General features: G+C 37.0%; 5 protein-coding genes across 6 annotated transcripts; 2 read left to right on the top strand and 3 right to left on the bottom strand.

The window, feature by feature from the left end:
- Nucleotides 1–777: 777 nt before the first annotated feature.
- LOC132178311 (uncharacterized) lies at nt 778–2,093 on the bottom strand. Its single transcript, XM_059590757.1, has 5 exons — nt 1,915–2,093; nt 1,734–1,826; nt 1,074–1,202; nt 872–967; nt 778–788 (listed from the first exon to the last, which is right to left on the bottom strand). The coding sequence occupies exons 1-5, from the start codon at nt 1,925–1,927 to the stop codon at nt 778–780; spliced, it is 342 nt and encodes a 113-aa protein (XP_059446740.1). The 5' UTR covers nt 1,928–2,093.
- A 3,483-nt stretch (nt 2,094–5,576) lies between these two features.
- Nucleotides 5,577–9,876, top strand: LOC132178750 (uncharacterized). Its single transcript, XM_059591276.1, has 4 exons — nt 5,577–5,875; nt 5,997–6,225; nt 7,293–7,445; nt 9,172–9,876. Exons 1-4 carry the CDS (start codon nt 5,675–5,677, stop codon nt 9,873–9,875), a joined length of 1,287 nt encoding a protein of 428 aa, XP_059447259.1. The 5' UTR covers nt 5,577–5,674; the 3' UTR covers nt 9,876.
- Nucleotides 9,877–10,534: 658 nt separating this feature from the next.
- Nucleotides 10,535–11,133, top strand: LOC132179251 (mitochondrial import receptor subunit TOM9-2-like). The gene has a single exon (XM_059591932.1). It carries the CDS (start codon nt 10,630–10,632, stop codon nt 10,921–10,923), a length of 294 nt encoding a protein of 97 aa, XP_059447915.1. The 5' UTR covers nt 10,535–10,629; the 3' UTR covers nt 10,924–11,133.
- A 2,564-nt stretch (nt 11,134–13,697) lies between these two features.
- Nucleotides 13,698–15,546, bottom strand: LOC132179020 (pentatricopeptide repeat-containing protein At4g33170-like). The gene has a single exon (XM_059591633.1). The coding sequence runs from the start codon at nt 15,523–15,525 to the stop codon at nt 13,810–13,812; it is 1,716 nt and encodes a 571-aa protein (XP_059447616.1). The 5' UTR covers nt 15,526–15,546; the 3' UTR covers nt 13,698–13,809.
- Nucleotides 15,547–17,400: 1,854 nt separating this feature from the next.
- On the bottom strand, nt 17,401–19,651 carry LOC132179939 (plasmodesmata-located protein 2-like). Of its 2 annotated transcripts, XM_059592760.1 has the most exons (3): nt 18,277–19,649; nt 17,970–18,077; nt 17,401–17,847 (listed from the first exon to the last, which is right to left on the bottom strand). In XM_059592760.1, exons 1-3 carry the CDS (start codon nt 19,061–19,063, stop codon nt 17,840–17,842), a joined length of 903 nt encoding a protein of 300 aa, XP_059448743.1. In that variant the 5' UTR covers nt 19,064–19,649; the 3' UTR covers nt 17,401–17,839. The 2 variants fall into 2 exon arrangements, with proteins under 2 accessions (XP_059448743.1, XP_059448742.1); XM_059592759.1 differs by lacking the exon at nt 17,401–17,847 and having other exon boundaries at nt 17,887–18,077; nt 18,277–19,651.
- Between the last annotated feature and the right edge of the window lie 2,235 nt (nt 19,652–21,886).

Raw genomic sequence — 21,886 nt, 5'->3', positions numbered from 1 at the left:
GACCAAATGCCAGGAATCAAAAGGCCTTTCTAATAAGTGAATGGATCATATATGAAGTTGATTTGTGTTTGTGTGTGTGTGTGTGTGTGTGTGTGGATGTTAATGGTGATGCTGCAGTTTCAACTAGTACATTTTAGACTCGGTTTCTTTAAGGTAATTCCCTCTCTACCTTATACATATTGATTTCATTTTATCCCCCACAAAAGGAAAATGGTTTGATTCTCACTTCCATCTAAAAGAGAAACACCTTTTTATTTCAGTCTTCTCTATCTAGCCAAAGATTCTTCGCACGATCATGAGTCAATCACTGCGTGGAATTCATTGGTGATGAAACAAACCAATTGGCCTGTACCAGTGAAGTCTCCTTCAAAGGCCTCTATCTTTGCAGTTAAAATGAGAAAACTTTAAGATTGTGAGGCGTCACTATGCTATATCTATTCAAGTAGCAGTTGAATTACTTTCGAAGCCACGCTATACCAATTAACTGAAACATACAGAAATTTTCTAAATTTGATTCAGGATGATTTTAAAAGTTAATATGAAGATAATAACAATCTTCTTGTGATGCAAACACAAAGTTGTCTAGAATTTGTTAAAAGCATTACCCTAAGATACCAACTCTAAAAGTTGTATGAATAATATGCAAACTGCCAGAAACAATAATTTCTCCCTGTCTTATATTTTATTTCTTAACCATTCTCTAGAATTCATTTGGGAATAGTTATTCCTATACGGCTTAGATGAAGTTCTTGAGCACAAACATCAGGTAATTAATCTTTAGCTGTAACCTAATTGCAAGAACTACATTGAGATAGATGAATAAGGAAAAGGAAAAACATAAAATTATAATGAAATAGTTAAGTGAGATTACCAGGACTAGATAAGACGGCACGTGGACGCAGGATTGAGCTGACTCGATTATTTATTTTATCATCCTCTTCAAAAATTTTGTCATTCTTCTCTGCTTCTGTTGATCAAGCAGAGTAGGATGTCATAACTGCAAGATATCTCTATACAGAAATCTATAAGGAGTCATTTGTTTTTTCGGGGAATCCATGAGGATAAAACCAAACCTTCAGATACAGAAATTGTTGGCATGATCAAACCTTCAGATACAGAAGTTTTTGACATGAGTACATTTGGTACATAAGACGCTGGAATTTTTGCAACATATGGTGGAGAAATGTCTTCATGCTCCTTCACTGCAGAAAAAGAGGAAAGGGGGGGAATGGAAGAAGAGGTTAAGGATTATACAAATATATAAGCAATCAATCTATTTTCTGGATTACATATTTATGTTTCTTCTCTCTCTCTCTCTTTCTCTGTGGATTCGCCAGTCTTTCTTTTGAGTGGTGCTTGATTCACCAGGCATAATAACACATCCAGTCTTGCTTTTGACTAAAAAAGTCAATTAGTACTACTGCGACTGAGCAGACAGTGATTTCATCATTGAAAGCTATTGAAGAGATTAATTGAACAAAAAATGAAAAATTCAAAACAGTGAAAACTAGAGCAACAGGCCCAATCAATTTATCAGGAAAAAGAAAAGGTAAACAAGATCATTCAAATTTCACCCAAATAACCAATTCTTACATAAATGGTCTAAAATTTAAGACACCCATAAGTCTCAATCAACCAATAGCAGCACCGGTAGTTTCACAAGGACCAAAAACAAAACCAAAACCAAGAACTAAAATAGGATTAGTAATCCAATCTCCCGGAGAAAGAAATACCAGGAAAACAAGAATCATCATTCATTGGAAGCAAAGAAATTCCCTTGAGATCCTCTTGGTCGTCTTGCTCCCTCACCTTCACCTTTGGATACTCTTCAAAACAAAACGACAATACCCATTTCGGTATACAACAAAAGGAGTGCAACAACAAAAGATCAAAGCTAAATAAATAAAAACCTACTGGTTTTTTCCATTTCTGCTGTTGCTGAGACTCGTAACCTTCTCGGCTGTTAAGAAAACTGTATGTTATGGAGGGAGAGCTGTGGCTGTTGGGCTATGAAATGAAAAGCCAAAAACACGGGAAACATGTGATGTGGTGCGGCTGTTGCAAAGAACAGAAAAATGGCTGTGATTTTTGAAAACTTTTTTCAATTCTGATTGTTTGACGACGGAGGGAAGATGAGACGTTTGTTTGGCACGTGGGGGTTTGGTGGGGTCCACTCAGCACACTTTTTGGCACCTCGTGATTTTGGAATTGGATACGCCTCTGTCATTGTCAACGCTTGTGTAATTGGCGCACTCTTCTTTCAGTTGTGCGAATGCGACTCCCACTTTAACGGCCCAAAACAGTCAATTGGTCCAAAGTCGTGGTAAGAAAAACCTCCAACGGTTGAGATTCACTGATGTTTTGCTTACTTGTGTTTTTTTTTTTTTTTTTTTTTTTTTTTTGTAACAAACATAACATTACCAGAAAAAGAGCATTACAGCCCCTCAAGGGGGAAAGAAAACAGAGGGTGGTTCTAAACCACTACAAGCAGCGGGGGGAGGAGAAAAAGGGAAAAAAATGGGAATGCAGCCCGAATGAACTCTTGCCGCAACTCAATATGCCACATGATGGGCGCAGAAGTTTTCACTTCTATTAATCTTCTTTGCCTCCCACTTAGAAGAGGGAGGGAGAAGAGATAAGGAATCTAAAATAATTTTTTCAATACTCCAATCACAAATGATAGCTGGGAATTGAAGTGCTGAAATTACAATAAGAGAGTTCTACTCGTAAAAAATGATTTGTTTTACAAATTGCTTGGCGATAGCATTCAAAGAGAGCCAAAGGTAGTTACAAGATTTTGAAGTTACATAGTGATGTTGAATAGATGTAAAGTTAATAGTTTATTAAATATAATAGTTTTGTATTTCTTTTTTTTAATTGAAGTGGGGAACATATTACATGAGAAAGTCTTTTCAACTCTTGATCTAAAAGGAAGAGAGAGTGTTAGAACTTAAAAAAAAATGGTGGGATTCCTAATAATAGATCCAAAGCATAAATTACAATAAAATAAAAAGGATTAAAAAATGACCCTAGTCCTATCAATAATGGCCACATAAAACGGTGCTAAGGGGTATGAATGTTGTGAGACCCTTCAACTATATTCGAACCCTTAATGCAAGGGACTCGCAATACCCTTCAAACTTACTTAAATCCCTATTAGATAACAATAACAATCACCGTAAAAAAGTTGGAGCGGAAGAGGTATTGCCCAACAAAGACAAGAGGGAAGTACAAAAACAAACAAAGAAAATAACTAAAACATTAAAAAAATTAAAATAAAATAAAAAATAAAAAAACCATAATAGTAGCAATAACGGAGGAGCACAACATTTGGAAGGCACAAGAAAGACACGTGGAGGTCAAGTGGTGGCACAGAGCAGACAACTAATGAAGAGGGTGATGAGGTTCGTTGGTGGTTAGGACTAGCAGAGAAAGACAATCTAACTTTGAAAAAACTAGGTCTGAACAAAATGCTAATATCAAGGCTACAGGCGGTAGGAGACGCAAAGAGGAGGTGGAGACCGATGGATATGTGATTGAGAGGAGGTGAGACGGATCAGCTGAGGTTGAGGAGACATTGACACTATTGCAAAGGGGGAAAAGAGGCCGAAAAAGCACAAAGAAAAAGGAGAAAACAAGAAAAAAAAAATGGAAAGAAAAAGGTGGGTAGGGAGGAGGATTACTGGATTAGAGAAAACACTATTTCTCTTTCCTCAAAATAACCGCAGGAAGTGGTGAAAAGCCTCACTGGGAGGCGGAGAAAACCTTACTCTTTAGAGCATTCTCAGCAGACTCCTTATAAAGGATTTTGTTTATTAAGTTTAGGGAATATGTTTAAAAAATCGCAAAAAACGTTCCACAACACTCCCTAAATGAACCATAAACATTAGGATTGCTATTGTAGAATCCAATATTTTGGGTTCTACTATTGCAATCCTTATGATTATTAAAATATAAAAAAAAATGATTGTCTCTCTTCTCTCCTCTCTCATCTTTCCTCTTACAATTCTCTCTCTCATCTCTCCTCTCATATATATAATATAATTAAAAAAACAAATATTTTAATAATATATGAAATGATTAAGGGAAGCTATTGAAATGTATTTTGATATAGAGAAGCAAAAAATAATTTAAATTCTTAAATATAAAAAAAATGACAAAAAAACTGCTGAGAATGCTTTTAGAAAAAAAGTGGAACCTCTCTCATTCTCTAAAAAAGAGAGTGACATGGTAGTCACATCCTTGGGTGTCGTAGTAGTGAAGTTAGTGACACATAACTATAAAAAAAAAAAAAAAAAAAAGCGCAAGATCAGACATTCTAAACATTTCGCATGATAGTAGCAAGTTAGCAACACCTCATATTATTTCAGATTTAATAATTTGGGGGCATTACAGTCCAGTTTGGCCGTGTGAAAATCTGATTATACGAAGATAAAGAAGAAGAAAATTTATTTTAATGATGAAATTCGTTGTTTTAGGCCTTCTCTCGTATGATTCTCTCACTCTTTTTGCAAGTATAGTATAGCTTAGACTTAATTTAGATGGCAAAGAATAAAGTTGTTGAAGAGCAGAAGCAACTAGATGCCCATCAGGTAGCCAACACAAGCTATTAACTAATTAATCTATGAAGACAAAATTTCCACATTACTATCTAAGAAGCGTTTGTCATTACAGTAAACTAAATAATCTCTTAATTTCCTTTTTCATTTATCTTGATTTTGCTTGATTACTAAGCATACTTGCTTGCTACTTTCATTTGATTTTGTTTTCGTATTGGGCTTGTTCTGTCCCTATAAATAAGACGTAGACGTCGTGTGGCAAATTCATCGAAGAGTAATTTCATTCAATTGTTATTAACAATTTGTAAATGCCTGTCCCTCTCGAAAGGTTTGATTATCTCGAAGCAATCGATTTATCTTTTATATTTTAGTTTATGATTTTCAATCATTACGTAAACAAATGCAGCAGAATGGAGCCATGAATTGGCGAGGCGTAGGCAACCCACTCCAATCGCTCTCTTCTCACTCAATGTCGCCCTGCATCAATTGGCCGCCAACATGCAACATCTTTTGTTGTAATTTTCTTTTTCTTTTTTCTTTGTTCATAACACAAAAATAATAATTAAATAACATTAATCTAATCTAATCTAATAATAATAATAATAATAATAATGTTTAAATGCAGTAACATCTTAGAAAATGATCTCTTAATTTTAATCTTATTTTATATATCAATTTTTTGTAAAAATTTTATATATCTAAACAATTCCGTAGAACTATTGATTAGGTGCACCTAAATTTGTATTAGAGCATTTACACTCGGCTAGCATTCACGTGATTAGCGTTATTTTGGCTAGTCAGGACGTAAATTTAGGAGAAAATCATTCACATCGAGCTAGTTAATTTAGAAAAAAATTGGCGAGCGTTGTTTACTCATCAAATGTAAAGAAAAATGTATATATATATATATATATAATAAAGAAATTATTGCAAAATAAAGAATTTGGAAATTTTTTTTTACAAATAATTATATATGAATGCTCTTGCTTTGTCAAAAATAGCAATAATTGTTTTTACAACAGTAAGGTGTCAAAATCTCTGTACCAAATGGAAACAACAGTGTTTTCAAAAACCTTTAGCTTGTCCAAATTTGAGAGGACTAGGGTTTTGTAGTGATGTGGCGCAGGTTGAGGTCGGCATGGAACGTCCGGCGAGGTTTCTCCACGGCAGTACGGCGCCGTATTGAGGACGAGGGGGACTGGTATTACTCATCCGAGTGGTGGGGAACGGACTCCGATAGTCAAACTGTTCTCCGTTCAACTTCCGACAAGGGAAACGGCGTCGTCTCCGTCGCCGCTTATCCTTCCTCTCAACCTGTAAGCCACTCTCCCACTCTCTATTGAACCATTTTTTTTTTTTTTTTCAATATATGAATTTGTTTGTGATAATGGCAGAAATGTAAATATTTGCAATGGTGCTGTTGTAAATAATGTGCAGAGTGAAGTATACTGGCCTGAAACGGAGAGATGGTTACAGCGAAGGCACGCAGAGGTACGTCCGGGATGTGAAGATGAGGGGCGTTTTAGGATACTTGGGTACCAATGGCGGGCGCTTAGGTTCAACGACGACACTCGCCAGAGCACTGTCAAAGTAATGGCCGCTTACCGGGAATCAGAACCCGGCTCGGTGTTCCTGATGCAGCAGCCACATTGTCTGGCTGTACCATGTAATCCCTTAACCTTATTTTTGCCATTTTGTAATGTTCTGTTGTAGTCTTGCGAAAGAAAGAGCGGTGTGAATTGGATCAAGTTGTGTCTGAGTGTTTCCAATGATTCTTCTTGTATATTATCGGTTGTCCAAAATGCTTAATGTGATAGAAAAAGGTCCATTTAATTAATTATTTAATAAGTGCCATTCAATACGTGGATTATTTCGCCGAAGTGAAGATAAATTATGGAATGGAGTTAGAGTTTGAACTTAAGACCATATTAATTTGTAACTTGTAATATTCCAACATGGTATAATGAATGTTAGTATATCAGATAGTTCACATCATGGCATTTGTTGGGTCTGGAAAATATGGGGCTGAGAATTGGAGCCAATGTGAACTTGAACAAACATGAATTAGAAATGGCTTTGTGGTTTTCAACACATTTTGGTACTGCTGAAGTTGTTAGAGCAGACTTTGAGAGGTTTTCAGATGGGCATAAGGGTAGTCAGAATGCTGAATAGCTCGGTACGTCAATGTTGTAGGAGAAGTGGAGAGACTATCAAAATGCGGTTGTGGAGTGTGTTGGAGGTTATGTCGGCATCTATAGATAATTATGGGTGTATTTATCTCTAGATGCCAGCTGTTTTAAGTACTATTTTTAACAAAATGCAGGAGCACTTTAGATTTTTTAGTTACTGAGTGAGAAGAACCCTCACTGATAGAAAGTAGTACATGACAGATCATATTAGTTTCTGAATTTTAGCAAATTGGAACTCTGGGCAGTTTATTAGTGGGATGCACACTTATTTGTGCTTTGATTTTTATTTATTTATTTATTTTCTGAGTGTGTCTGTCAAGGACTATAGATCCCAGTTTCTTCTCATGTTAATCAATAGATGTGCTATTTGATGTTTGTGTATGGTATCTTATACCTCAGCATGTTATGTTAATGGGTCCTGTTTCAATTGCTCTATTCTTTGTTGTTGTTCTTGTAGTTTTTTTTTGTTCTTGAAGTAAGCCTGTGATCTCTGCTGAAACAGAAAAAGAAGTAACCAGTTGATTATCTGGATGTCATTTTGCAGATCTGAAGAGTATGGTATCAACTGGGTTGGCCACTATAGCATCTTGTGGTTATGATATCAAAAATGCGGTGCGTGGGAAGAAAACTATGAATATCTTATGCATTGGTCATGGTGGAGGAAGCTTACCATTATTTCTGGCTAGTAAAATTAAAGGTGAGGGAGAATCTCTTAGCCATTCTGCATGTGCTTTTCTTCTATCGGTATTAAAGCTAGTTTGTAATACAATGAACAAAACATTGCTTTGAGATAAAGACTGTCCACCGATTTGCAGAATTAAGCAGAGTTAAGACAGCTGCAAATTGATGTGATAATGAACAAGGAACAAAAATGTTTTCAATGAGTGCTCCTATAGTTGTTGTAACTAGGTCATGATATTCATATTCTTAGGGGACATGATGAAAGGGGAAGACAGACTATCCATATAAATGTTAGCTTGAGGTTGTTTACCTTCTATAACAGGTACGAATGTTAGTGTAATTGCTCTACTCTTACATCTGAACCAGCATTTTCAAGAGCTATGTTGCATATGTATAGATATAGGTTGTTCAAAGCACTAAAATTCTGGAGGGTGAGGTCCTTCATCTCGAATGAGGAAAACTGATATGGGCTATAACATTAATTCTTTGATAAATTAGAAGATGGATTTTTAAGGGTTGTGCTATTGTGATAATAGTTCTGATTTTTTTTATTATTCGTTTTTCCTTCCTGAACAAAGGTAGCATCCTGATTAGACTTGGCAAATTGTAAGTTTATCAGCATGGGTTGGGTAGCCATTTTATGGGCCCTATATAAATGGTCAACACAAGCTCTCTCATTTGGGAACGGTTTGTTTTCGAGGCAAAGTTTATGCTACTGGTCAAATGTTGGGCTACTGTCACATTAAGACGTTAAGCCCAATTGAGACGGGTCGAGTCATCTACATTCAATACAATTAGAAATGGCTGCGTGGATGGCTCTCTGTCAAACATCCCAGGATTTGGACATTTAGTGTGTTGGCTAAAGTGCCATTGACATTAATCTTGTTTAACGGACAAGGATCCTTTTCTTTTCATTGAAATAGATAGTATCTATTTCATGGTCATGATTTAAAGTTGGTGTATCTAATGGTGGGTATGAAGTCAATGTTGACACTTAATACGTCTTTTAAAAAATTTAAATAATGTACAATCATGTACATTGTTAGATACGCCAACTTTAAATCCTGATCATGAAGTTGATGCTATCAATTTCATATGAAATGAAGAGGATCATATTCAACATGCCTCTTTTTACTGCATCATCGGTGTGTATGGCTAGGAAAGGCTCGCAGTCCAAATCCAATCCTGAACATGACCAAAAAATTGGGTTGGGGGTGTTTCAACCACCACTAGATTTGACCAGAGTGATGGACTTTGCCAACCAAGCCAACCTCTCCATTGCTAGAATTATTTGATTGATGTATTCTTTTAGGTGCATTTTAAAACCTATGTTCAGTTGCTTTATAATTCTATAGTCGAATAGCATTCAGGAGAAAACTACTCAATTTATATATATTATATATATATAAACTCATATTCAGGAGAAGAAAGGGTGGAGGAAAATAAATAATGAAAGAACAGGAAATGTTTATAACGAAATTAGTTGAATAGGGATTAAATCTGACATAAGCTGACTAAATGTTGCATAAGGCCATACATTGTGATTTACTTGGAATGCCTACCTAAATATGTCTTCCATCTTTCTATTGTTGGTTTTTGGGCAACAATCTCAATCTTCTTGCCCAAGTGAAGCAAATATTTTTGTAATGTAGCAATTTCTTGTTTCCCAATGTCCATTAGATTTTGGATTGAATGATTTCCACATATACCTGACTCTAAATTCTTGTGCTCGATCCCTTCAGGTGCTGCGGTTCACATAGTTGAAATTGACCCCCTTGTTATCTCAGCCTCGATCGAAGCTATGGGTTTTCCTGCTTTCTCAGTTATGAACCCATCAGGTGAACGTGCCTTGTCAAAACCTAATACCATTGATGAAGTACTGTGGAAAGGCATCCATGAGAAGCTATACCTCTATGAATCAGACGCTGAGGATTTTGTCCTGGACAATACCAATCTATATGATATGATCTTCATTGATGCTTACGACGGTGAAGACATCTTCCCTCGCAAGCTATGGGACCCTAATTCCCCATTTCTTAAAGCTCTCAATAATCAACTTCACCCTGAACATGGCACTGTTGTGGTGAACCTTCATTCAGATTCTGAACTTTTGAATTCCGCTGGGTCTGCTCCATCTGTTCTTGAGCAAGTTTTGCCAATGGGAAAGTATGTTTCCAGAATTGGCAGAGCATACAAGGATATGCTGGTGGGAAATGGAAGTTGTGGCAGGAAAGAAGGTTCTGGTTTGGGTTTTACTGTTTCAGTTCCTTGGGTGTGTAATACATCTCTGGTTGTGTGCAGAGGTTTGCAAATGAGTGGTGCGTGTTTAAACAGGGATTTGGTGATGAGTGCTATCATATCAAAATCCATTGAAGTGGAACATCTCCTAAACTTGCCATTTTCATGCTTGCAGTATATAAAGAGAGGTTTTATACTGGTTGATTGATCATTTAAGAGTCTAAAGTTGGTTAATTCTCATTCTTGGCAAACTTAAAGAGATTATCTTCTCTCTCTCTCTTTCTTAAGTTGGCTCGTTCAATTGTGTCCCCATTCTTGGACGCTGCATGGTTCTTCTTTAGTTGCCATGTTCTGTAAGCCCCATCTGAACATACCTCAACTCCAGTTTGATCTTAGCTAATGGTTCCTTTTCCCAAGGCCTTCGGTTCACGCTTGTGTCCCATGGTTCTTCACTTTTTGCTATTTCTGACTCCTCTACCCTCGGGTACACCGAATTACAATTTCTCATTTGGGGAGTTAAGGTATAAATGAGTGGCAAAACCTAATTTTGATAGGACTAAACTCAATTTGTGTGTATATATATATATAACTTGATAAAAAGATTTTAAGAAAAAAAATTAAAAATCATGGGATCCTTAAAGATGGTAATTTGTGTTCACATGTTAGGTTCGAATTGTGTTGTGGTATAAGATTATAGATTAATTTTAATTCGACTCATTTGATTAAATGGTCCGACCTCTCAATTTTAATATTTTGCTTTCAATTTTTACTATTTCAGACTCCTCCTTTTTTTAAAAAAAATTAAAATTAAAATTAAAATCAATGGCCCATGGCCCGGCCTCGTAGGTTTGGAGAGAAAGAACCTGCAAAACCCTTAAAGACCACTAAACGTGTAGAAGCCGAAAGAAACCCCCCAAAACCCTTGGCTCACATTCTCTACAGAAAATAATAAGAAGACCGAAATGGCATCTTCTCAGGGCAAAAAGCGAATCTCTGCAACGAGCAACGAGCAGTCCCTAATCACGAGAGTCTCGCGCAGCGTGTCTCAGTCGCCGATCGTCCACCAGTCGAAGCGCGCGGCCTCGGACGCGGCCTTCGTGTTGAAGAAGCTGATCCGCAGCACCGGCAAGGCCGCGTGGATTGTCGGCACCACCTTCCTCATCCTGGTGGTGCCCCTCATCATCGAGATGGACCGCGAGCAGCAGCTCAACGACCTCGAGCTCCAGCAGGCCAGCCTCCTTGGCACCCCCAAGTGAGTCAGCTCCGCTCGTCGGAGATTGGGTTTTGGATTGGATGTGATATGCGACTTTGGCTTTGGTGTTTTGAGAATTAGGGTTTGCAGCGTTAGAGTATTTTTAATTGGATTCTCTTTATTTACTTGGGATTTTCAAATTAAATGGATGCCTCAGTTATTTAGGGTCCTTTCGTTCGTTTTTGTTTGGTTAATTTGATATGTTTTGGTGTCCTTCTATGATGTGCCGTTTGGTTGGTGAGAAAACAGAGAAAAGGAAAATCTTTCAAAGAATTTGGGTTATTTAAGAATAATATGAATGGACAGAATTTAACTCAATAATGTCTCGTTGACATTGAACTTGGGCTATGGTTATCTATAGTGTTAACTCAATACATGTGGAGTTGCAGTATGATGGACCTCAAAGAGTGTTCTCCATATGATGCTTCTGAGATTTTCTCATGCACAGACTGTAGATTGGGTTCATCATAAAAAAAAATTCTGCAGTTATACATAAAATTCTGTTAAAAATGTGTTCTTTATGATTTAAAGATCATAATATTGTTTGTAATTTGTTCATTTGCTCTTTAATTATTATATCTAAGTCCTTTGCTTAGTGGTCAGAAACTGATAACATGGGTACATTTGTAATAGAGTTATCAATCTAACAACATACTTTTATATGTGCACCAGCAAGGCACACACACCATTGCATTTGAATCCAATGAGGATTTCATATAATTGCTTTAAGTAATTAAGTTGGAACCCCAGGAATTGCAGTAGCATGGAGTTGCTGCAAACCTGCAAACCGGATTGGGATCCAGAGCAATTAGCTGCCACGTGAGAAAGTTCATATGGTATCTATCAGGTAGGTGGCTGGACATGGGACAATCCAAAATTTATTTGGACAGATAGGTCTCATATGAACTCTCTCGTGATAACTATCCAAATCTAGCAATTTGGACAGTTAATTGCTCTGAATCTTCATCCGCTAAGAAGTGCTATGTTTATTCTTGTTTGTTATTTATTTGTTCGGTTGAGACATTTATCTTTTTATGTTGGAGACTGAAATGTACACTATTTAGCTGAAGCAATAGATGGGACAACTCCAATACTAAAGCAAACCTAACTATTGTTTCTCCTAGTATACTATATTTCACAACGTCTCTCCCTACATGAACATCTTTCCTTCCAAAGAAAACAAAGTTAGCCATCAACAACACCACAATTTGCAAAAATCATAACTAGAACTGCTTGAGAACCCATTTACCCAAAACTGACCCCCTGAATCAACAGTCAAACGGAAGAAAAGAAAACCACAGTCTATGAGTCAATAGTCATTAATAGAGCTAGTTGAACCTGTTTAGATTGATTGATCCTTCATTATTAAGCCAGACCTTAACTCCAATCCACATATAAATCAAGAATATATGCTATTTGACTTTTATAACTGTGAATGAACAAAAAATGGTTTTGTAGAAAATGAAGTGCTGCCATCAGTACACAAAATTTAATCCGTGATTTCTCAACTCCAGAGACCATAAATTATTAAAATTTCCTTGCTCATTGCTACACTGAAAAACTATACCAGCACTTCAAATTCTAATTTATTGTAATTTTTAGTGCAAATACAATCATATAAAGAGTGAAGATAGAAAAGCGGAAGAAAAGTTTGAAACAAACCTCACTGGAGTAAGAATTGTGACATTCTACGTCAATGTTTCCAATGGTAAGAAACAGAAGCAATTTTTAGTTATAAGAACCTTTAATTTAGTTTAGTATAAATGTTTAGCAGTGGCTGCGAGATCAGAAGAAGGCATTGTCTCTTCAGTCAGGATTTCCAATTCCTTTCACCATCAGCATCATTCATGTACAGAATGTCTGAGAATCAAAGCAATAGTTTCAAGGATGAAGCAGATTACTGTAACAAAAACTGGAAAGGAAACCTACCAGAGTCGAAACATTATCACTTCCATCTGCTGGATCCGATATTATTCAACAAATATGTTTTTTTTTTTTTTTTTTTTTTTTTTTTATAGCAATAAAGTGGTTGTTAGGGTTTTTCTGCTGTGTATTTGTTAGCCAAACCACCCTCATCTCGTCCAAATGGATCGGGGGTGGCCGAACCACCCCATGGGCCATGGCTGTGGGGGTGGTTCAGCCACCTCAGGCCAGCCCTTTTGGATCGACGAACCATGCACTCAAGTAGATGGCTACCACCATACACCCAACTCAAAAAATATCCCAATCACTTTTTAAGTTTTGGTTTTGAGGGTTGTAGCGCACCGTGTGGGTTTTAAGGGCTGTTGGGTGATTATGTGGGGCTTTTTGTGGGTTAGCTTGGCTTTTTTGGGTGTTTGTTTTTGAGGGATTTTGGGTGGTTTTGTTGGGTTTCTTTTGTTGGATTTTGGGTGGATTTTTTGTTTTTCTAGTTAGGTGTTTTCATTTGTATACTTCCAGTGTATGTAGGGGCGCCTTACGCTTTTAATAAAACTTGAATATTACTTATCAAAAAAACTCATTTAAGTTTTGGTTTTGTTGTCACGAAGACCACAAAAAATTTATTGCATCTCATGCACTACCCTAGGAATTGGAAGGAATCTCAATCCTCTATTTTCCCCTTTCTGTTCTTTAGTTCGTAAAAACTGTTTGTTGATGACGGGTTTCTGGCTTTGGAACAGAAAACTGCGTTTTAGATCAGTTCTCCCTATGTTGCAAAATATTAAACCAAACGAAGACTTATTAGTCGCCATGCAATAGCAATGTATATTAAAATATTATTATACCATGACCATAACATCTTTATCAGTGAGCGTTGGATTTAAATAAAATGTGCAAGGAAAAATTTGAAGGGTCTGCATTCTTTCTCCCTTGGAGAGCAGAATTATAGTGCCTCATGATTTCCTACATGTTACCAGATATCTCCACAAGAACAGCTACCGTTTAAAAATCTATGGTATCTGTTTACATCCCTCACGATGATATCCCTCTCCAACACCCTACTAAAATACTTAAAAGCCTCATGACAATCGTTACAAATCCTAAGATTCTTCACAATCCTTAGCGCCTTCCCCGGTGGTGCAGCTCCACTCACCACCCCAAATGCCACTGCCAGCTTCTCACTATGATACCAAAGCGCTTCCTTTTTCTCTTCTTCCCCTACGTCCTCATGCAACATCATCTCTTTCCAAACCGGCACGTAACCTAATTTCTCAATCTCTTTCATTAGCTCAGCCAACTTCTCATATATTTCCTCTGTGCTTTCATGCCTTGTATCCCTAGCCAAAAACACATGCACTTTCCCTCGCACTTCAATCCAACTCCTGCCACCTTCCTTCTTCACCCTCCTATCTTTCATCATCTTCCGCACTTCCGCAACCTCATCCCACCTACTGGCAACCGAAAACACATTGGCAGTAATCACATAAGCTGAGTCATCATGCGGGTTGATTTCCAATAACCGTTTAGCCATAGCCAAAGCCATGTCTGCTGCACCATGATATGCAGAACTGGATAGCAGAGCTCGCCACACTGCAGCATCTGGCACAAAAGGCATTGTCATCGCAACTCTCTCAGCTTCTTGTAATCGACCACCTCTTCCCAATGCACCCACCAAACATGTATAATGCTCTAACCCCGGTTCCAAACCATAATCTACTTCCATGCGTGTCAGCCACTGTTCCGCCTCGGCAGCCAAACCCGCATTGCTAAACGATGTTAGGACTGCTAGAAAGCTATATTCATCCGGTACAAGCCCTCGAGCTTCCATTAAATTGAAAAGCTCGAGGGCCGAGTTCTTGTCCCCTTGCTGTGCATAGCCAGCCATCAATGCATTCCACCCAACTATATTCATACACGGCAAGTTCTCATCAAAAACCCGCCTTGCATCCGAGACAAAACCTGTTTTTCCATATCCATCAACCAGAGCGCTACCCACAATCACATTTGTATCTAACCCGGTTGCCACCGCATGGGCATGTATTATCCTACATTGCTCCAATGCAGCAACCTCTGCAGCTGCACGGAGCGCACCCGAGACACTATACATCGTGGATGCCACACCGCAAGCTCTCATATCAGCAAACATCGATAACGCATCGATGGACCGTGAATTTTGCGCGAGTCCCACAACAATGGCGGAATAACAAACCTCATCTCTGTGAGGAATTTCATCGAGCACCATACGAGCTTCATCCGGTAAGCGATACTTGGAGTAGAAGTGGATAAGCGCAGACCCAGAAAAGGGTTCGCCAGAGAGTGAGAGCTTCAGGGACATACAGTGGAGGCTAAGGCCGAAAGAGAAGCAAGGGAGCGCGGTGCAGGTTTTGAAGAGAGAGGCAAAGGTCCGCTGGTTGGGGAAGGTTGGGTGGCGGAGCATAGAGATGAAGTGGTGGAGGGAGTGGAGGGTGTTGGCGTGGGCGGAGATGAGGGCGGTCCATGAGACAACGTTGGGCGATGGGATTTGGTGGAAGAGGCGGAGGGAGTAGGAGAAGAGGTTGGATTTGGAGTAGAGGGTGACGAGCTTGTTGTACGTCGAGCGGTCGGTGTTGCCGGCTTTGATGGCTTGCGCATGGGCTACGCGTGGTTCGGTGTTGCTTGGGATCGACTCCAATACGTCGTCGTTCATGCTTAGTATTGGTGCCTTTGACATGCACTTGCGAAGAAATGGTACTAGGCAATGCCATATTCTCTATAAAACGTGGCTTTGCTTCTTTATTTTTTATTTATATCTTAAATTTGCATAGAATCTACTACTTGTATTTGCTTTAATTATTTATTTATTTTTCTCTTTCTTCAATAATTTTTTTTTTTTTTTCTCTTTGAATATAAAAAGATTAATGATGGATAGTTGGAACAGAACACGAGTTTTTTTTTTCTTTTTTGGTGGTTTTGAGCTATAAATCCACTTCTCAAAAAAAAAAAAAAAAATCTGGGTAGTTAGTAGCTGGCTTCCAATTTCAAGCAATAAATAAATATAAAAAAAAAAATGTAAAATCAATTTATATGATCATAATAATTTGCAATAAATTTCCAGTGATACAAAAATGTTTCGAGAATTTCATGTGATATACAAAAATAACAAATAAGTCTTTACCATCAATTTCCGTTCAATTTCCTGTGAGTAAAAGAACTATATAACGAATTGTTATTTTAAACACCACAAAAGGTTTTTAAAATAATTTTATACCAAAAAAAAAAAGAAAAAAAAAAAAGAAAGAAGTGTATACAAATTTTCTCAGTAAAATAAAGAGGAAAAAATGCAAAATTAGTCATTGTGGTTTACCTTATTTGCAATTAACTCACTGTAGTATCAAAATGAACTCAAAGGTCCCTGACGTATGCCAAAAAAACAATATAGTCCCTACAATCAAATTTCATTCATTAATTTAACAAATTCCGTTAGTGTAACACTAGCTTAAATCAGATAAGCATCACAGTTTTATTAGCACTAACGTTTCACACCATCAGAATTTGTTAAATCAATGAACATAATTTGACTATAAAGACTATATTGTTTTTTTGGCATACATCAGGAACTTTTGAGTTCATTTTGATACCACGGGGAATTAATTATAACTCAGGTAAACCGCACAGACTGATTTTGCATTTTTCCCAAATAAAAATAACCAGGTATGAGCTGTCATGAGGTGATTCAGCATGGACTGTATAGAGCTTAAAATGTGCAGCGATTATTGGACATACGTATATTTATTACCAGGTTTTCTGAAATGAATGGTACGTGCATTACACTTGTGACAAATCATTGGTAGCTCTATCAATAAGCTCTACAACTGTCATTTTGCTTTCCCACGTTAAATTTCTCATCCTCATCATGTTAGGATGGGCACCATTCATCATCATCATCATCTACAAGACTACAAGGACCGACTCCAACCTCCCACAATGTCAGATCATATCATATCATACATCTTGAGGTCCCTGGCTGTATAAATGTACTTTAAAAAGATGGAAGATTAAGAACTGTTCATTTAATTTGTTACAAAGCGTTTCTTAACTCATGGATTTGGATTGCATTTCTTAAAACTCAATTAAACAAAGGCAGTGCATGTGTAGGCAAAGCCAATTAAAGTGATTTTTTTTTTAATATAGCAAAATGGCAGGATAGAATGACCAATTGTAATTATTTTAAGACCTGACCCGCTAAAAACCATTTAGGAGAAGCCTAATCAGCATACGTTCTTTTAAGACCAATTGAGTCATAATCTTAACTCAGCCTTACCATTAACAGGCTTGTATAAGTAATTTTTTAATTGTAAATTCAAACCCCCATCCTATTACGGGCCTATAATTTTCTTCCAACCACTTGGTTGATTAAGGAGTGAAATTGCTCAAAAATATAAAAAATAAAAAATAAAATATAGTCGGTGTCATTGTCAGCGCGAATTAAATAGACAACGCGTGTGTGGGGAGCGTGAGCGCGTGAACAACAGAGAGAGAGGGGGAGCGAGTGGGGGAGAGAGGATTTTGCAACTTTCTAAAAAGCATAAAGTGTGTAAGAAAATAGAGATGCATTAATCTAGAGAAGAGGGAAAACAAAGAAACACCCACATGGACCCATGCCTAAATCCCCATTCATCCTCCACACTCCCACTGAATTTTTTGTTCTTTCCACCCATAATGACAAACATTCATTCCAACCCATTTCACTTTTTGTGAAAAAATTTTTCTTACTTTTCATGCCCTAATTGCTTCCCCTTCTTCAAAAAAATTCTTACTAACTGTAAGAACTAAGAATATTAATCCCCAACATATAAACCTTCTTTATCTTTCTCTCTCTCTCTCTCTCTCTCTCTCTCTTTCTTTGCCACTCATATTCACCACAAAAACCCATCTCCTTTTTACCTAAAAACAAAAAATAATATTTGTAGAAAAAACTCTACCTCAGAAAAACTTTTGCCTCTTTTTAGAACAACCCCAACTCAAAAATCTGCATAAAAAAAAAAAAAAAAAAACAAAACAAAAAACAAATTCCAACCATATCAGCATTAGGGACCAGCAAAAAGCAGAAAAAGAGGATCCATCATCCATCTCATATATATCCATACTTACCATCATGTTTCTTCAGCAAACTTCTAGCAAACAGTAGGCAAATTACTAGAAACCCCACTCCAGCTGCCCCTCCTAATATTATAGCCACTGTCTTTCCCGTAGTACCCCCTGTACTTGACATTATTTCAAAACACATCCCACGTTATTATACTCATAAACTAAACTAATAAAACAAATGATCAAAAGGCACAAACCACTAATCTGAACATTGTGGAGCCACCGAGAGAGAGAGAGAGATTGATTACTCTAATTAATATTGTAGATTAAAGGAAATTAGAGAGAGGGGAAAAAAAAACAGTGACTTAACCTGATGAAGATGAAGAAGATGAAGAGGAGGAGGAGGAGGATGAAGTTGATCTGGTGGGAACCCCATTGGGATAGTAACTGTAACTAATGAAGCATTTATGCAGATAGATTTGGCCGGAAATAGCGTTTCCACATTCAACCTGAGCCTTCTGCACGGCGGTTTTCGTACACTCTCCACAATCGGAGTCACCCAAATCCCCCTCACACTGGCCCAACACATACATGGCTTGATAGCTCGTGGTGTAGAACCCGTGGCCGCTAACGACGCCGTTTTCCAGCACCGAAAGCGCAGTGTCCCTCCTCTCCTCAAACCCACTTCCGGCCACGTTTGTTGCCCCACAGGTCTTGTAGAGCAACTCCATGCCTGAAATCTGAGCAAACCCAGAAACCTCATAGAGAATGTAGCAGCCAAGGAGCTGGACTCTCGCGGCTATGGTTTTCCCACACAGGCTTTCAGCCAGTTGGGGCAGTTTGCTCACACAGGTGTAGCACTCAGAATTGGTGAGGTCCCCTCTGCATTGGAAGAGACCAGAAATGGTGGTTTGGCCACTCCCGGAGGTGGTCTTGGAAAACCTGGCCTTGGTGGACTGCGAAACCAGGGAGCCATAGAGAGCTGAGATGGCCTGGGAGTAAGCACCAGTTGGATCTGTGAAGGACTGCTTTGCACAGCCCTTGTAGACCAAGGCTGTGTAGTCGGAGGCAGATTCAGCAAGTGGGATGAGCTCAAGATTTGTGCAGAAAATCAGCGAGAAAAGGAAAAAGGAAAAGGGTTTTGAGGCATAACCCATTTGGGGTGGTGTTGATAAATCAAATCATGGCAGATTTTTGTGGGTTTTGGGTTAAACTGAGGGAAAGAATCAAATGGGTTGTGTTTGGCTCTTTGATTTCTGCTGCTTTTTGCTGCAAGGATTGGGATTTACTCGCCTTTTACCTCTTTAGATGAGCAGAGATGCTGAGAATGGGGGGTAGGGTGAGGGGGTATCAGCCTATCAGGGTATGGCTTTTCCTACTCTCCACAAGCAGTACAATGTACACAAATCGTAGATATAAAATAATAGTTTTTATGGAATACTGAACTATTTGTTGGGATTTAATTATGTAAATATTCTATTATTTGATGAGAATGAGAACAAAATGGTTTGAATAATAAACATATGTTCAAAGTTACCAGAGATATTCTCTCTATTGTAAGGAAGGTGAGGAGCGTGTGAAATTGTGAATGGAAGGGAATCTGACTTTGTGGGAGAGAAGTGTATGAAGTTTGACTCAAGTACATCATGCCTTAATTGAATAATAATAATAATGGATTATAATTTCTTGAATGAGAGTTGGTGAGGCTTGTTGTCCAAGACAAGAAACAGGTGATTCTATTGAGATTTGCCATTTGCACAAGAATTTATGAACTTGGAGGAAAAACCCCCCCTCACTCACGACATGCACATGAAATCATTTATCATAGCTGGCTCATTCATTAGAGTTTACTTAGCCATTAAACAAACAAAGCTCATATGAAGATTGATTTTTGGACAAATCAAACTTCTATTGCTCATTACCCACATAAAAAAAGAAAGGGTTTTAAGTGTATTCTGGAAATGGGAATAGGACAACAAAGGTGAACAGTTTTAGGTGTATTCACTATTATAAACAGAGAGTGAGATTCTTTTTGTTTTTTTCTGTTTGGTCATTCCTCTAATCAATATTGTAGGATTGAAATAATGTGGAGAAGGAAATGGTTGTGTTGGCTTTGCTTTTTTGCTTTTTCTGTGGCGCTGGCGCAGGCCAGGGCTGACTAAAAGCTTTGTTTATCAATTATTTCATCAAAGCCTGGCTCTCACATGCTTTTAAGAGCTTTGGATATCCAATTACCATATCTTTTCTTTGTATATGTAAAATTAATTCATAAAAACCCCCCATTTTTTTGCATGTAATAAACCAACAAACCTACACGTATAAGCAAACAAATGCTAATATTCGATTCTAATGTGTAATCAAGTTCTTACAAGTTTATTCAATAGTGACACTAAAAACAAGGATAGTCAACATTAGATGAATCAACTTGCCAAAACAAAATGATAGATCTTTGACTTTTTTGAAATTGTTAGTCGTCTACGTAGCTCAAATCAATAAAAATCTTTATGTTTTGGCATATTAAGCTCATAAAGTTGCAATTGACATCTTAAATGGAATTTATCTTGTACAGTAAAATCTTGACAATAAAACTTCTCGATTAAGTCGCACACATCATCAATCTTAAATTATTTCTATCCATCTTTAGGGCTTAAAGTGGCGGTAAGAATGAAAAGTTCCATTACATGCTTACTAAATCTATTATTCAGTTCTTGCAACTAGAAGTTTCTTGTATAATTAGTAAATATATTGATTTTAAAATAATGCCTTATTGTTGTCGAAAATTCTTCATCATCTACCACGAGCTCTAGTACATTAAGTATTCATATCTGGAATATCAAATTCATCCATTTGATGTTGTTCGTAAAATGATTTAACGATAGTAAGTAGAGGGCTCCCATCCGCCATTTCTCTACTTTTGAATGAATGATTTTGTAGTTGAAACTAGATTTGTGACATTTAAAATGTTTTGAGAAATTTGTTGCAAATCTTGGCAAAGCATATCAGTGATTCTCATAATGCTTTCATGAAATGCAATATAAGAATAAATTCAAATGATGTTAATACCATAACGTCTTTCCCTCATGTCTTATTAAAAAATAATTCATTCCATGTTCACCTCTTTACCAATTGTCAAAACTTTTCGTTGTAATTGACAAATTGTTGATTTCTCAGTAAATACATAGCATGGAAAAGCTTGGTTTAATATGGATCGACTTTAATATAAGCACTTCATATTTCATCTAGTAAATTAATATGAAATCCATATATTTATGGAATGTAATCTTGGATCATGTTTGAAAGAGGTAGCGTCAATTTCTTCAAGTTTGATTATTGGATATTTAAAAGAATGCTCAATAGTCACTGAAGCATCAAAATTCGTTGCCAATTAAAGGCTTATCTAAATGTGTATTAACCTTTGAATGACTCGCATGTTATTTTCTTAAATAATAAATCAATTGTTCTTTTCCTGCTCACATTTGTCTAAACTTTAAGATATAGATCAAGAATTAACCTAAAAAATATCTAGAAGTATAAGATTTTTGTTAGAATTTAAGTATAGTTCTTATTACCACTAACAAGCGAAAAGAATACCAAATAAATTAATAAATTCAAACCTATCAAATTAATTAAAAAATATCCAACAAAGAAAGCTAAAAACAGAAATTTGTATAATTTTTCTACATCAAAGTACCCATTCGAAATCATAAACACACAATAACATTAAACTAGTAGCAAAATAAATTAGCACAATATTTGGTCCAAGAAAAATGGGTACCTTTTAAGCCTAGAGACGCATTGTTTTAATATTTATATAAGGGATCAGGATCCCCAATAATAGCTGGGGAATTGCCCATAAAAAATGGCTGAAATCCTAGTCATTGAATTTCATTCAAGGGTATATACGCTGCCACGTGTTCCACTAATTAAAAAATAATATAATATTATTTAAATTTTTAAAAATATATAAAACAAAATAATAT

This window comes from Corylus avellana, chromosome ca4 (genome assembly GCF_901000735.1).
Source record: "Corylus avellana chromosome ca4, CavTom2PMs-1.0".
NCBI classification, from domain to species: Eukaryota; Viridiplantae; Streptophyta; class Magnoliopsida; order Fagales; family Betulaceae; genus Corylus; species Corylus avellana.
The sequence above is the reverse complement of the archived record's forward strand: the minus strand, read 5'-3'. Positions and strand labels throughout refer to the sequence as shown.